A 16465-nucleotide genomic window follows, 5' to 3' on the forward strand; every position below is an offset into this window, starting at 1 on the left:
CCGCGAACAGCATGCTCGAAACCCCGTGGGGAAGGCTGACCCACAGACAAAATGAAAATGCTTTGTAGAAAAATAAAGCGCAGAAGGGACCACACGCAAGCTTTGGCTGTCAGGGCCAAGTCCTGCCGGAAGAGGGAAGGACAGCATGGGCAGGAGCAGGCGGGAGCCAGGAGGGCGCCGGAACGTGGGGAGAGCCTGCGGGCTTCAGCACGGAGTCAGCTGCGGCTGCCGCACGGGGACTCGGTTAGGGCCCAGTCTGAACCCTGCATAAGCAGGCCCTGAGGGTTCTCAGAGCAGCCCGAAGCGGTCTTCGTTCCCAGATTCACATGGAGACGATCCTACTAAGTGCTGGATTGAGATGACGCTACAAAAGCTTTGGAAACACGGCAAAAACCAAGCAGGCACAGGCCGAGAGGAGGCCGCGTTAACAGACCCCTGCAGACACCCGGTGCAGAAGACCCATGGCGGCGGCGAGCACCATTGCGGGACACAGACGTTACGCAACCTTGCTCACCACGGGAACAGAGACTGAAAAACCCCCAGGGAAAACGCGGGGGAGAGACGGAAGTGTAAGGAAGGAAGGACGGAGCCAAGTAGGAATTGCAGAGGAAAATGAAACAATTCGTGTGACTGAGAATAGGCTTATTTCTTTAAGATTTTATTTTTATTTTTATTGATTTGACAGAGAGAGAGAGAGCACGTGCACAAGCAGGGGGAGCAGCAGAGGCAGAGGGAGAAGCAGGCTCCTCGCGGAGCAGGGCGCCCCACGTGGGGCTCCATCCCAGGACCCCGGGATCATGACCTGAGCCGAAGGCAGAGGCTTCACCGACGGAGCCCCCAGGCGCCCCACAGAGGACAGGGTTTGTTGCACATTCAACACAGCTGAAAATGGGGCGCCTGGGGGGATGAGCCGCGGTCCTCCGGTGAACAGACCCACACGGGAGAGTCGCCCCTCTCACAGGAAGGAGATGGGCTGAAGCACGTGGCTCGCACGCGTGCAGGGGCAACCGGTCTGCCGTCGGCAGGAGACGATGGCACCGTCGTGCCCGGGGCGAGTCTGGAAGCAGAGCCCCCTCCTCTCTGGCAGCTGTGGTCTCGGCCCCTGAAGCCGTCAACTGACCGCACGAGGCCCCTGAAGCCGTCAACTGACCGCACGAGGCCCCTGAAGCCGTCAACTGACCGCACGAGGCCCCTGAAGCCGCCAACTGACCGCACGAGGCCCCTGCTGGTGGAGGGTCACCTCTCTGCTCCACGCCACTGACGGAATCGTCCATCACAGCTGAAGGCACCTCCCAGCGACGTCCGGCTCATATCTGACGAAGCAGCTGGGCACCACAGCCCAGCCAGGAGGATGCGTGAAAGTAAGCATCCCACGGGGAGGCCAGAGACGCAGCGAGAAGGTCGGAGACCCGAGCTACAACGTGCCCTGGAAGCAGAAGGAGCGCGGCGGGCGCGGTGGGGAAGGAGGTACCAGAGTTACTAGTCGTCACCTCTAAGGGGCACCACGTGGCCCGAGAAGTTCTTCAATCGTCCTCCCAGCAAGAAAGTGGTCACCAGACAAGAAGACAGAAAAAACCCTAAAAGGCATCAGGAACTAACAGGTCAGCTCCCAAGGGTCCAAATCAGACTCACCAGCGACTCTCAGACGACTGGAAACAATAAAGCCGTGTCTCTGAGATGCCAGCTGCGAGCTCGTCGCCACCTGAAGTCCGTGACCCAGGAGACGCAGCCTTTACAAGCGGGGCAAGGGGCGCCAGGGCGGCTCAGCCGGCTGAGCGTCCGACTTTCGATTTCGGCTCAGGCCGTGCTCTCAGGGTGCTGGGATCAAGCCCCGTGTTGGGCTCCACGCTGGGCGCAGAGCCTGCCGGGGAGCTCCCTCCCGCCCCTCCCCCTCTTGTGCGCGTGCACACACTCTCTCTAAAATCATGAATAAACATTTTTTAAAAATAAAAACTAACCAATTAAAATGAGGGCAAGACAACCGTCCAGGCAGACAGAAGCAGAGCTAATGCAAACCCAGCAGACGCGCACTGAAGGGGACATTAACAGTGCTCTTGGGGCATAAGGAACGTAGCCCCAGATAGACGGAGCCACTAATGCGTGAGGACCACATTCTGCCGAAGTCCCCCGTCCCACGTCTTTCCAAGTAACAACAAGCTTTACAGGGACCAAGAACCATTTCACTATCAGGTTATAAAATGAAATATTCAAATTCTTCCCTGCCACAGAGGAAATTTCGCCGCTTTCAGCGTTGTCCCGTGAGCCCATGCATTTTAAACTGCTGTCACTTACATGCACAGATAAGGCTGCGTTCCTACTGACTCCAGGAAGGAAGTCCCTGAAAATCAGTGGGGCAAACTGTCTTTACAGGAGGCAACTCCAGCCCCCCAAGCAGGTGCCCCAGCGCCTTCCCTCACACGGCACACACACACGCCCTCGACACCAGCTCTCAGCCACGGCAGCCAACTCCCCGCCAACCGGGCAGATGAGGTGGGGTGGCTGCCTCAGCCCCGTCTTCCCCACCGTGTGCCCCCAGCTTGCAGGGACCCACAGAACCCCAACAAGCATCTCACGGCAGAAAGACCTGAGCCCGTCCTCACACACCATCTCCAGACTGCAGCACACGTCACACAGCCACCCTGAACTGTGCTCTATGAAGACAACAGCTACAGAATTACTGTCAATTATAATGATGCTCGTGCTAATGAAAATGAATAAAACGACATTAATACAGCCGAGTTACGTTAGCTACTCCAAATCTGCAAGTCCATGCTAAAATAGCCCTAGCTCCGCTTCCAGCAGAGCTGTGTGTGGTGTGTGTGTGTGATGTATGTGCAATGTGTGTGCATGTGTGTGTTCACGTGTACATGTGTGTGGTGTGTGTCCACGTGTGGTGTGTGTGCGTGCGTGTGCATGTGTGTGATGGTACAAGTATGTGATGTGTGTGGTGTGCACGTGTGGTGTGCATGTGACATGCACGTGCGTGATACGTGTGTGCAATGTGTGGGCGTGTGTGTACATGTGTGATGTGTGTGCGTATGTGATGTGTGTACATGTGTGGTGTGTGTGTGTGTGAGAGGGACAACACAAGTGCTGTGTGGCACACACAGAACACACAGCGGCCTCATCCGCACCGCCGTACGACTCAGTATTGAATTGTCCATTTCTCACCATCAAATGCAGTGTTGCCCTGAGATACAAACTTGACTCACTCCCTATAAAAATCATGTTCCTGAATGTCCTGTGCAGCCTTAATTTGGAGAAACTGAATTAAATTGTGAATACTTCAGGCCCACCAGCAATCTAAAGAAATGTTACAAGGTGTTAGACACTGCTCTTTAAAAAGAGGTGCATGCGGGTTTTTGCGAAACGAGGCCTATTGTCCTGCCAGTCGGGGTGGCGTGGCGGTGGGACTCGCGGTGACGGGAGCCGTGCGAACATGGCCAGTCTGGCACAGAAGCACCGCAGGTGGGAGTGCTCCTAACGGTCATGGTGGTGGCGGTGGCCGTGGTGGCAGCCGTGGCAGTAATGGCACAGCGGGAAGGCGATGGCAGCCCCGTTAGCAGGTGCAGTACCTCCTCGAAGTTGGGAAAGACCTACTTCAGGTTCACCATAGTCACACAATCGTGTCAATCGCTACGTCACTAAATCAAACATCGGACGATCTTCACGGAGACACTCTTGTGTGTCAGAACAGCAGAGTACCTGTGTCCGTGCTGGCGCAGACCTCGGTCTCCCGAGTACACGTGTCCGTGCTGGCGCAGACCTCGGTCTCCCGAGTGCACGTGTCCGTGCTGGCGCAGACCTTGGTCTCCCGAGTGCACGTGTCCGTGTGGGCGCAGACCTCGGTCTCCCACACGTCCGCTCTGAGACACCAGCCGTGTCTAGAACACCGCAAAGATGATAAATGACCACGTGGGCTGTGGCACACAGACGAGCTACACAGACCTTATCAGCGATGGGTCTGATGGGGAAGGGCTTTGGGAAGATCGGGCTTCCTTCCAGATGGTGGGAACAAGTACTGCAGTATCACTGAGTGAGAGTGGCCATGGGTCTGGTCCGAGCCTGGCCACACCACCTTTCAGGGACACCTTTTCTCTCATCCCATCCTGGGCTTTGTCAACAAGTTTCCAAACCGAGATCTTCCCCGACAGAGGCCAACCACACCATCCCTGAAACAGAGCCACGCTAGGCTTCCCTCCCCAGCCAGGGGCCTAGAAGAGATGTCCACGTACATGGCTGTGGCCCGTGGGAACCCCCACCCACCAACTGTGGTGCCAGAGGTCAGCACGCGGGCTTCAGAGGCCAGCTCCAAACTCACGACTAATAACGCTGGTGTAGGCAGACTACTGGCCGCCCAAGACACCAAATCTTAATCCCTGAAACATGCAAATCACCGTATTTGGAAAAAGGGTCCCTATCAATGTAATTAAGTTAAGGATACTGAAATAAAGAGGGTGTCCTGAACTATGCCCTGTGGGTCCCACACCCCCCACACACATCTGTGGAAGAGAGAGGCTGATGGCGGGAAAGAGAAGGTGCAGAAGCCACGTGAAGACGGGCAGAGGTGGAAGTGACGCATCTCCACGCCAGGAACAGTGGGGCCTCTGGGGCCGGAGGATGGAGGAGTGCGCAGCCCTGCCAACACCTGCCCTACAAGCCTCCAGAGCGAGCAGGGAGTCGACTCTGATTTTCTGTAAACCGGCGACTGTGTTCACGCTCCACTGCAGCGGCCCCAGGAGACGAACACCGGGCTCCTGTGTCACAGCACAACGTCTGCATGGACAGGAACCGCACTAAAAAGTGCAACCCTGGGCCTCCATCACCACCCAGCGAGGGCGGGCGTCCCGGGACCCACGCCGGCTGGCGTGACTGGGACGCGTTCCGTTCCTGGATGTCAAGGTGCAGGTTTGCAGACTCGGGCTCAGGTGCTCCCGGTGAGAATTACGACGAGTCCAATGTCTGTGCCGCCAACAGACCCTGTGACCTTGAACCAAGGTCGCTGGTACACAGGGCTGAGTCTTCCCAGGGTTTATTTCTCAAGATGACCTTCCTCCCCTCCTGGGGCACAGCAGACACAGGCCTGTGCTTTCCGCGTTCGGAACGTGCAGCTCTTCCCTGAACCGGGACGAGGACGGGGCGGACGGTGACGTGCCCCCGTCTTCCTCTGGACGGAGATTTCCAGTCGGCCCCTGGAGGTATGTGAGGCTGCGGACTCGGGGCGAGAAGGTAACTCTGTGTTTGCGCGTGGGTCTGTGTAACGTGCCGGGTGCTGCCGTCTCAAGGAGGACGAGGCAAGCGGGCGGCAGCAGGTGACGTCTCGGACTCTAAGTAGCCTCTGCACCTGCACTGGAACTTGAGGCTTGGTTTCCACATCTGCTTCCAGAGGGACGATCCCGGGAACTGATGCCTCCCTTCCATGGACAGCATCCAGCCAACGAAGCGAAGTCGATGCAGGCCAGAGGTGGCTTCCCGGGAAGAGAAGGCAACTCCCCGGAGTGCCAAGCACCTTGTCTTCAACCCGGAGCCGAGACGCACAAGCCCCTCCCCCCGCCACCAGGCCTGGCTTGGCTCCCGCGTGGCGGGTCTCAGTTACGAGTCAGGACACGACGAAGGAGCTTCCTCAGATGTGCGCACGCGGCTCCGCAGAAACAAGTGTCTCCCGGGGCCAAACCGAGGGAGCAGAAGACAGACGGACAAGCCTGGAAGGACCCCAGCGAAGCGTTCCAACAGCCCGCTGAAGGCCGATCCGGGCGTGTGGGGCGGGGCAGGGACAGAGCAGGAGCGCCACCCCGAGGTGCGGGCCAACGGACACGGGCAGCCGGAGCTTCCCGCGCGCCCAGGCCTGCCCGTCTCTCCCTCCGAGAACGGGCCGCGGGACTGGCCCGTGGGCATGTGAATCGTGAGGGCGCTCCCCTTGCTCGGCGCCGGGACCGCAGTGACGGAGTCCGTGCCGGCCGCCTGCACCGTCTGGCCTGCGGGGTTAGGCCGATGGGGACGTCCTGCGAGATGACCTCCTGGCCTTGTGCGCTGACCGCTCTGCACGGTCGGGTCAGCGACCCTGCGTGTGAACGCGGCAGTCACTCATCGCCACCCGCGTGACTTTGTAAACGCAAAGGCGCGGCTCACTAGTCGATTCAGGGACAGAAGCAGAGAGAACAAGGAGGAAGAGGAAAACCGTTGTTCCTGCGAGTGCTGTGGGAACTCTTCACCCAAGGACAAGACTAAGGGGGCCCCTTTAACCCTGGAGCCCCAGGGACAAACAGTAACCCACAGACGTACACACTCGAGTGCACACACATGATGCCAGCTGTGCTCCACCCAGAAGGGACCCCGAGCCCCATGCGTGGGCTGCTTCCTGCACACCCAGGACAGCAGGAGGGGTGGGGGCCGCCCACTAATAACGAACCCGGGAGAGGGCCGTCCAATCTAAGGGGGCGCTGCACCCCCCACGACGGAGGGGCTCTGCACATACCCCTGCTGGGCCTCATCCCTTCCTGGGACAAAGGCCGGCCTCCCACAGAACGCTGTGTCGCTGCTGACAGCCCAGGAAGGAACGGGGGGTGGAACAGCAAACCAGGTGCCGAGGCAGGATGGGGGCTGCTTCTGGTTCCCGAGTCAACGTGGCTCGCACCCCACCTTTCCCACCGGTCACCGAGGCTCGGTGAAGATCGTTGCTGGACCGAAAATCTCATTTCACGTCGCACCTGGTCACTGACTGGGCCCTGACACTCGGAGATCAACGGGTCTCACACTGTGACTTACAGCATAAATCACTTCCCTCGGTGCACACTTCTCCGCCTCAACACACACCGGCCATCTGGGACCCGAGCTCCAGAGAAGGTGGGTCAGGGGCTGGGGGGCAGCAGCTGCCCACTCCCGGTCGGGAGGCTGTCCGCCAGCCAGTGCCTTTTCTCCCTACCTGCGTCCATGTGCGGAGCCGGAGAACCCGCCTGGGACATCCTGCGGGGCTGCAGCCGAGCCTCTCCAAGCAGGCGTCCATGTGCCGAGAGCCGGCAGCAAAGTGGGCACTTGCCACAGCAGAGGGGACATGCAGGGGGCCAGGGAGGTGTGCCGTGGACCTCGGAGACCCTCCCCTGTGGGAGGGAGGGACTGAGAGCAGAGGGAGCAGGGCGGGAGGGGGGACCTGGCTGCCTGCCGCTCTGGGGAAGGCCCCCGCCTCTCTCGGTGACGGGTCACTCCTGACCTTGGCCACTCTCCCTCTGCCCAGCAGGGCCGTCTCATGGCCAACGTGCCAGACTGTCCCCCTGCCCACCTCTCGGCATGGGCAGCTGCCGCAGGGAATTGCTTCCAGGAACGGACACAAGCTGTCCGGCTGCCATCAGCCCAGGATGCCTGGCCCTGCCCGTGCGTGACCGGGAGAAGGTCGCCGGGAGATTCCGGTCGGGAGTCAGGCTGTGGCAGGAGCAGGTGGCAGCGTCGGATGGCGGGTTTGCAGACGGCGGGAGGCCCCAGTTGGCGGTGACACCGCGGGTCTGTAGCTTTGCCCTTCGGTGCTGACGGGACGGCTGCCCTCACGAGGGCCTGGGGTGCTGGGCTGCCCCGACACAGGGTTGCTCCCTACATCTGCTGCAGGCCCCCAGGGGCCATCCACGCCCTCTGCAACACCCCGGCACCCCCAGGGACACCCACAGCCAGCGGGGGCACAGGCACAACGTACTAAAGCCGCCCCCTCCCGACACGGGAGCCGCCGGTGAGGACCCTCGGCGTCCTCTTGCCCAGGGCGCATGGGGGTGTCTCTGTGGGGAGGAGCAGGCAGGAGGAGGGGTGCTCCAGACACACTGGCTCAGGGAGGGTTGTGGGAGGAGCAGTGGTGCTGGGGGAGGGCTGGGGCTGTGAACTATCCCCCACCATCACCGTCACCAAGGAGAACAAGAGCCCGCGGCACTCCTCTGCCCGGCGGCCGGGCACAGAGCTGCACCAGGACGTCGGGCTCGACGGCGCCGTGGGGCCTTTCCTCCCACCCACCCGCGCCTCACACGCCTTCCCTGAGGTCACACTGGGGTGGCGGGCAGAGCAGCCGCAGCAGGCCGGCCCGGCCGAAAGCCAGTGAGGGCCCATCAGACCCGATGTCACAGGCTACAGGCGGGACGGAGGCCAGGCGGAGGTCAGACGCCGCTGCCCAGAGCAGGGATGCCGAAGGCCCCCTTCTCTCTCTGCGCTAGGAGCCTGGGACTCCCGGGGCTGTGACGTCCAGTGTCCAGGGCCGTCCCAGTGACCAAACTTAGACCCGCCATCGACTTAAAGCTCCGCTGTCGTCCTGAAATCCTCCATAACCCCTGAACACGGGGCCTCGTGTTTGCATTTCGGAAAAGGCCTGAAAACTGCGGCCGCCGCTGCTGGATCACATCCCTTGGTTCTCAGCCCACGCTCTCCGCTCTCTGTCCCGGGCGCTCGGCTTTTCCACGCGCATTCACCGAAATTACAAGCCCCGGGGCCTGTCTGGTACCATGATCACCTCCCAGAAGCCACAGGCCCGTGTGAAAAGGGGCAACGGGGTGTGGGCGCCTCCCAGCAGCGCGGCAGCCAGGCCGGCCGGTGGCGGGGGCCCTGCCGGGGCCGGAATGCTGACGCCTGCTGTTGCGGCTTCTCTCTCGGCAGGAGTGAGCCACGCCGCCGCCCGCCAGCCGGGGAAGTCCCCGCACTTCAGCGTGAACTGGGTGATGGGCAACGCGGACGTGGAGGTCATCGACGGCACCACCGGGAGGAGGAGCTGCGGGGGCTCGTCGCGGCTCTGCAAGCACGTGTTCTCCGCACGCTGGGCGAGGCTGTACGGAAAGGTAGGGCTCCGCTCTGGGGGAGGCCGGCCCCGCCGCCCTCGGCTCCCGGTGGGCACAGGGAGGGGCCCCTAGGAAGCCCACACTGGTCTGAGCGAGGGGCACCCATGGCCCCCAGCCACTCCCGCTGTGTCCCTCACCCTGGGCCCCGCTGACTTGCAACGGAGCCGCTGCCCGGGGAGCTCCCAGCCAGCAGCCGAGGACTTGGCCGCGGCCCTCGATGCCTCGCAGACAGGGCTCGGGCGGCTGCATGTAGAGGACCGTAAGGGAAGTTCCGAGAAAGCTCCTGCCGTGGTCTGACCCCCGGCTGCGACCGAGGGAGGGGAGTGGTTTCCCCGAATGACATCAGGAGCACACGCCAGGCCACAGGTCACAACTCTTCTCCTGACCCCAAAGACCGTGCATCTCCTGAGCTTCCTCCTTGATAAACGGGGACAGTTACTACATTTCCGGAGTTTAAGCTGAGATCTAGATGTGCACGTGTCCAACGCACAGCAGACTGGGGCAGAACAAGACAGACATGAATAGGCGTCAGGAACACAGAAACCCAAGAAGTAGCTGTGCCTCTGTCCCGTCTTTACCCAGCAACAGCTCCCAACAGGAACAGGGGTGTGGGGCGCATCTGTCAACCGCAGCACGGGACAGACACACCCACCCTTAAGATGAGCATTGCTTGCAGCTCAGGGGACCCTGGACGTTGTGCGTGTGTCCCTTCACCTGCATGACCTCTGTGCCTGCCACGAGTCCACGGGACCCGGCTCTGTCCTGAGCACAGGGCCTCGGCTGCCTCCCCGCCCACTCCGGGCACTGTCCACACTTCCCTCGTCCGCACACTGCAGGGACCCGCGTCGGAGAGCACCACTGATTCTGTCTTCCTAAACAAAAGGGCCCCTTGCACTTGTTCCAGGACACGGGCCGAACCCGCGGGGGGCATCCAGGCCTCCGGCCCTTCTCCCTGCACCGCTGGCCTCTCCACAGGGGATCCCTGCCTACACTGGCCTCAGAGCCCGGCCCGGTCCCGGCCCAGAAACCCGACAGAGGAGACGGCCCGTCCCACCGGTCTCCTGACTGGTCGGCAGGAGAACTCGAACGCCCCCGTCTCCCACCTGCACAACGCTGCTTTAGTGCCCACAGTCATCCCCCCGACCCCCGAACCCCACCCCACAGCAGTCCCAGACCCTCTCGCAAGAGAAAACCCCACAGCACACCTGTTCAACAGCGGCCGAGCTGCACGTCTGTCGCCGGCCACTGCTCACATCCCCGCCAAGCAGCCCCGGCGCGTCCGTGGCACGTCAGGGCCGCCGGAGGGCACGCGCCCACCGGGGCTGTCTCCCCTTTACTGGGGTCAGACGGACACGTAACTAACGCGGGACAGACCCAGGGTGGGTAATGTGACGTCCTGACGCACATGCTGGGCAGGGACCACCACGAGCCGGCCCACCGGGGCGCCCAGGACGGTCGCTGTGGGCCGCTAAGGAAGCTCCTTTGCGGCACACCGCACACACGTTCCTGTCCGCTGTGTGGCTTCTCCGTTCACGGCAGGCGCCGAGGGCAGGCGGCCGGGAGCCGTGTTCTGTGCGGAGGCCCCGGCATGGCTGTCTGAGGGGCTCACCCGCTGTCTTGTTCCCGCCCCCAGCTGAGCACGCGGATCCCGAGCCACGGGGACACGCCGTCCATGTACTGTGAGGCCAAGCGGGGGGCGTGCACCTACCAGTCGGTCAAACAGCAGCTGTTCAAGGCATTCCAGAAGGCCGGGCTGGGCACCTGGGTGAAGAAGCCGCCCGAGCAGGACCAGTTCCAACTGACACTCTGAGCGCCGGACGCTGCGCTCCCGGAGCAGAGCACGCGCACGGCGGGGGCAGCAGGCCGTGCTCACCGGCTCCCCGCACACTCGCCCTTGGTACTCCAGAAGCACGCGCGTGGTCAGTGCTCCGTGGGCAACTAGACTCGAAGTAGGAGCTGCTTCTCACGTGGCTGCTCCCACGCTGCCAGGACCCACAACCCCCAGACCCGAAGGCCCCGGGCACAGCCCAATCTCTCCTCCTGGTGTGTCCGCAGGAAAGTTTCCGTTCAGGCTGAAGGGTCGTAGGTGCAGCTGGTCCGGCGGTGCCTGGGGTGCCGCTCCCCACACCCCTTCTCTGCCCCCCACACCTCCAGTGTCTTTGCTGCCCCCTGACCCCACACTCCCAGTACCACATCTGCCCCCAATCTGTCTCCCTGCCCCGCACCCCAGTACCGCGTCTGCCCCACCCGTCCCGCACCCCCAGCACCGCGTCTGGTTCTCAGCAGCACGAGCCGGCACGATACTTCAGGATAAGCCACAATGAAGAGAAAAGCCATGGGCTCTCCCCAAAGATGCCACCAGGACGCTCTACCATCCTCATCGTTCACCTGAGTGTTCACTCCACCTCCCTTCAAAGCGGATTGGAGACGTGCAGTACTGAAGAACCCTCAACTCAGACCAGAGAAACGAAGACCCTTCCAGCAGCGCCCAGTTAGTGGAGACGCAGGCAGGACCTGGGCTCCAGGACCAAGTGCCACAGACCCTGCAGACACCACACCCGTCCTGGGCCCAGCGCGGGCTCCACGGCAGATGCCCATGGCCGCTGACCACGTCTGTGGCAGCCGCATCCAGGTTAGCGACCACGCACACCCCCTCAGCAGGTAACAAGGGAACCACGTCACAGACCACGCTCCGACAGCGCCAGTGTGCGTCAGAGAGCGAGCCCAGGGAGTGTCCACAGCAGCCCTTCCCGGGGCTGGAGCGGCTGCGAGCTGTCCACGCTTCGGGCTCCCGGATCAGCGCCTGGCAGGGCCGAAACGCACACAGCAGCTGCTGAGCCACAAGAAGCAGGATTCTGTCCCCTTCCAAGCCGGCGTCGGACACCCTCCCCAGGAGCGCAGCGGGTGCCGAGCACGCCAGAGACAGGCGTCCTCTCCCACGCTGTCGGTCCGTCCGGGCACTCGAACTGTCCCCGTGGACCACCACGAACTCATCTCGGACATCTGTCATGTGACTGACAGGCCTCTCATTCCCCCGCAGAAGAGCCACGCCTGAAACTCACTAGGCCACGCAGCCCGGCTCCAGAGCATCCCATCCTGGGGCAGGGGCTTCCCGGAGGGGTTTCCAACTGGCCAGCCCTGCGTGCACACCCTGACCAGAGCGCAGGACCGCCCCTCGGCCCCAGACCCAGGAACGGAGCAGTGTGCCGCCCATCACGTCGAGATCGCGGATGTGACAAGGAGGCCAGCAGGAGGCCACAGGAGTCGCAGACATGTGCTGTGGACAAGCAGGGGTGCCGCTGCAGGGACCAGCTCCTCCGGGCCGTCACACGGCTCAGCGTCTCACTCACCTTCTCTTGGGAAAGAAAATGGGCACACAGCACGCGGTTTCCGCAAACAAAGTTATGAAAGATGGGAAATGCTGGTGCAAACAGATGATGCACATTGATCTTTAGTTCGGGACGAACTAGTTCGGGATCACGTGGCCGGTTTACATTAGCTTCTGGCCGTCGGACATGTCACCGGAATGAAACGCGGATGAAACTGCTGGCGGAGACTCAGCCTCGCCCTTCTCCGGAGCCCACCCCGGAAAGGACGGACGCACGGAGCACCGCCGCCGGGACCCTCAACAGCTCCCGTTCTGAGCCCCCGCTTCTACCCCTGCGCTCCAAACCGTGCCCCTTCTGGAGTGAGGAGACGGCCTAGCAGCACCGTGCACGACAGAGGCAGATGGGCCCATCCACCCACGGCACCACGGGGCCCACCCAGACGACCCGACCCCAGGGGCGCGCACAGTACCACCTGCCCCACACCCGACACGCCGTGATGCCTCTCAGCAGTGGCTGCTGGCCCTCCAGAGAAACGTACACTCCACCGAACCATCTCCTTCCCGGGAAAGCCACAGCCACCGACGCCAGCGTGGGGACTCATCTGTCAGGTCGGCCAGGACACCCGGAGGAGAGGGAAGGCCCTGCGCAGCAGCTGTGTCGGGACAGAGGCCTTCCCAAGCCAGCGGGAAGCGCCGTTGAGAGGCCGAGCGTGGCCGGGGGCCACGTGTCCAGGAGCAAGGACGGAGAGGCACAGGGGCAGGGAAGGCAGGACTGCGGGGCCGGGTCACCCACAGGAGGCCAGGTCGCAGGGCTCTGCTGGGGCACGTGCTGTGGCTGGAGGGACAGGGGGCGCCAGCCCAGAGATGAGGCCGTTGGGGAGCCTGAGGGCCTCACTCTGCTTCACAGCCCAAAGGAACACCCAGCACGGCTGGAGGCCAGGCCAACCCTGCATTTTCAGCGGCGGTGAGAGTCCTGAGAGGCACCCACAGATACCTCGGCACCGGAGGCTTCCCCAGAAGAGCAAAGCCTGGGCCTATGACCCTGGGGCCACCTCCTGGCACCCTAAGGCAGCAAAGGCAAGACCCACAGGGCAGAGGCAGGAGCCTGCTTGTGTCTAGGCCATCCTGACCACCGCCCTGCCCGTCTGAGCTGCCTCACACCTGGTGCCTCCGAGTCCTTCACTTCCCACGTCTTGTGCCACGTCTACGTGTGTACCCAGCCCCGCCACTCAAGTCCCGAGCAGGTTGGCTCCACTGGCATCTGCCTCGAGGCACACACTCCCAGCGGGGAGATCACCCCCGAGGCTTCCCGCCTGGCTCAGGCCACACAGTCGCGTCCTTCCGCAGCATGCAGCCTGAGGGGCGAGCCACCGGCCGTGCGGCCTGCCTGCCTGTTCTTGCTCGAGGTCTCACCGCAGGGACTAGATCGACGGTCTCTCTGGTTTGGGTTTCTGCCCACGGGAGGATCTGCAGGTCTCTAACTCCTGTTCCTCCTGTGGGTCTCTTGAAGTCTGTATATACCTACACGTCACTACTGATTTCGTGAGTCTTGTTGTTCCTCAGAAACGTCAGGTTGAGTTTTTCCCACGTAATTTCTCATATAGTTTCCTTTTCACCGGAAGCTGTTCTTATCAATACAGTTAAACGGCTGTTTTGAGGATTTTTTTTTTGGTGTAGTGTTTACCACGTCCGGAGAGCCATAAACAGTAAATACATGGTATATTGATGCCCAGTATAGAATAGAGTATTTTGATGAAATGCTATTTTTAGATTATAAATTTCAAGATTTGTCTATAGTATCTTGTTTTAAAAAATTTAAAAGGATATTTGAAACTTAGACATTTTTAATTTAGGGAAACGTCTGCGACCGTTTTTTGAGAAGCCATTCTAATGGAATCATCTAACTGACCCAAAACACAACAAATGCTCCTTCCTAACAAAGACCAAAGGGAAGTGAGGACTACGGCCTCTGTTGACAGAGTATCGGCCAGCCCTCAGCAAGCCAGCGTCCCTGTTCCGGCTGGCCCACCACCTCTCCTGGTGGGGGCCGCGGAGCCATAACCCAGCCGAGCACAAGAAGGGCCACTGTTTGGAAAGGCTGCCCCAGCTCAGGCTCTTGTGGAGCTCACAGACAGAGGGACAGATTTAAAGGTCTGTGTTTCAGGAAAGGCAGTACCACCGTCCGGCGGCACTGGGCTCGGACAGACCTGCCTGTCTGGGGTGGCGCTGGGGCCTCCCAGGCAGAGCTGGGGGAGCGTGCCGCTGTCCGTGGTCCTGCTCAAAGGGCTCTGCTGGCAACGCGGGGACCTTGCTTGTTCCTGTCAAACGTCTCCCACAAATTCTGAATCAGATAAAGGATTGCGAGGGGGTGGGTGTCGAAGCAGAGACAGATGCAAAACACGCAGGGTGTTGGCGAGGCGGCCCAGAGAAGAGGAGCACTTCCCAGTTCCTGGAGCGAGGAGACCCACGAGCCGCCACCACCACTGCTCACCTCCCAGCAGGGCCGCCTCTGGGGTCTCCCTCATCTTCCTCTCCCTGCCTCCCTCTCCCGCGTCAGTGCCTGCTCCTCCCTACACTCTTGATTCCCCGGCGTAGCCGAGAATCAGTCTCAGGCCCGGGTACCTCTGAGCGCAGCCGCGCTGGCCTCGCAGGTTCCTGGGACTTCAGCCCAGGGGGACTTAGTGGAGTCCTTTCCTGGACTCCTGGAACACATCCGTTAGTGTGAGCTCCCACCCCAGGGACGCTGATGGCCAGGTCTCCAGAAAGCGAGAATAACACCATTCCCGCAGGAAACTACAGACCGTGTGAGCCCCCGAAGAAAGAAATACGTTATTTTCCCGGCTCTGTGTTGCACATTCAGACTCGCAGGGATGACACCGATGCAAGGATCGGGATTCCACGGCCTCGTTTCATGCCGGCCCCGGTTTCTACTGCTCTGCAGTAGATGCGTCCATAAAAACAAACAAAAAACACACCTTCCCAGCAGTGCCCAGTTAGTTTTCAGCTAATTTTCAGCATTTTTTTAAGCAAATGAACTTAATATATAGTAATTCTTAAGCAAAGGTATGTACATAGAGAGCATGAATGAAAGGCAATACCGGATGTACATTTGTAATATTTGTAAAAAAAAAAAAATCCAAAACCTTAAAGTATTAATTTACATGTTAATTTGCCTCCAAATTCTATATATTGCCCTTCAGTGATATCTGATAAGTGAATGTTTCCGTTAAGTGAATAAACACATGGAGTAGAACTGTGCTCCCCTGGCCTGCTGGGCATCTTTCATCAGGCAAGGCTCTGGAGGGGTGGTCTCTGAGTGCCGTGGAGGGGGTGTAGGGAGGGTTCTCAGAGGGCCCGCCCACTGCAAAGAAACCACACGTCCACTCTACAACCCTCGTCCTCCTACAGTCACGTGCATCAGCGAGCTCAGCGCGGTGAGGAGCTGCCCTTATAGCTCTCACATCAACCGACAACCTGACTCGCGAGGGTGGGGACAAGGGTCAGCCCCGGCCTCTGGAACCGCTGGCGGACTCCACGGGACTCAGAGGGCCCCAGTGTTTTGGAAGGTTAAAGTACTGCAAATACTGAAGACGTTCTGAGCCCCCCACCACCCACATTTTCACTAGCATGTGAAACATGGGCCCATCACGGGCTGTGTCCAGCCTCAGGCCTGCAGGGCTCTGCACGGGCTCAGCAGTGCAAGGTCCATCCGGGAACCCCATCTCTCTCCAGGGGCTGCACATTCCACTGCCCCTCCAGGTGTGGAGCAGAATGGCCAGTGGGCTGGGCCCAGGGCCCACGGGCTAGTCAGGACTGCAGACGACACTGCTTGTTTGAAAATGTTCCTCTCACGCACTGGGGCCTGAAATCCTATCGCACCTGCCCTTGGGCTGGAGGGCGGCGGGGAGGGTCCTTCCGACACGGTGTTCGCTCCGCCCGCGCTTCCCACAAACTGCAGGGAAGGCCCGATCCCAGGAGGGCACAGCGGACCTCAGGTCTGTGGACCCCCCAGGGCAGCGCTGACACAGTCCGTCCCTCAGGTCAGAGCTGGGGAGTCTTGCAGAAAGTTATCCCAACAGAGACGAGAGTGGGGGGCACCGTTACCAGGAAGGAAGAGCAGGCCTGAGTGTAAGGAGGTTCAAACAAGTCACAAATGTGTCAGAGAGTAACATGTCCTGCGTGGTCTGAGTTTGGGAGCCTGGATGTTTGCTGGCAGGGACCGTGCACTGGTCTCGGTGCGCCCCGCGGGTACCCAACGCACATGCTCACTCCTGCCAGAGAAGGGCCGCTCGCCTTGGAAATGAGCTGTCCGGGTCTCAGTGACCTCCCCAAACCT

General features: G+C 60.9%; 1 protein-coding gene across 1 annotated transcript in view; it reads left to right on the plus strand.

Annotated features, from left to right (window-relative positions):
* The window catches only part of ADARB2 (adenosine deaminase RNA specific B2 (inactive)), a 317484-nt gene extending 302097 nt beyond the window's left edge, over nucleotides 1–15387 (plus strand). The window contains exons 9-11 of the mRNA XM_082739778.1: nucleotides 8623–8801; nucleotides 10435–13057; nucleotides 13231–15387. Coding sequence (XP_082595904.1) covers nucleotides 8623–8801; nucleotides 10435–10611 — 356 coding nt within the window. The 3' untranslated portion in view covers nucleotides 10612–13057; nucleotides 13231–15387. The remainder of the gene's footprint in view (nucleotides 1–8622; nucleotides 8802–10434; nucleotides 13058–13230) is intronic.
* The last annotated feature ends 1078 nt before the right edge of the window (nucleotides 15388–16465 follow it).

Source organism: Mustela nivalis (assembly GCF_964662115.1).
Source record: "Mustela nivalis genome assembly, chromosome: 7".
Classification (NCBI taxonomy): domain Eukaryota; kingdom Metazoa; phylum Chordata; class Mammalia; order Carnivora; family Mustelidae; genus Mustela; species Mustela nivalis.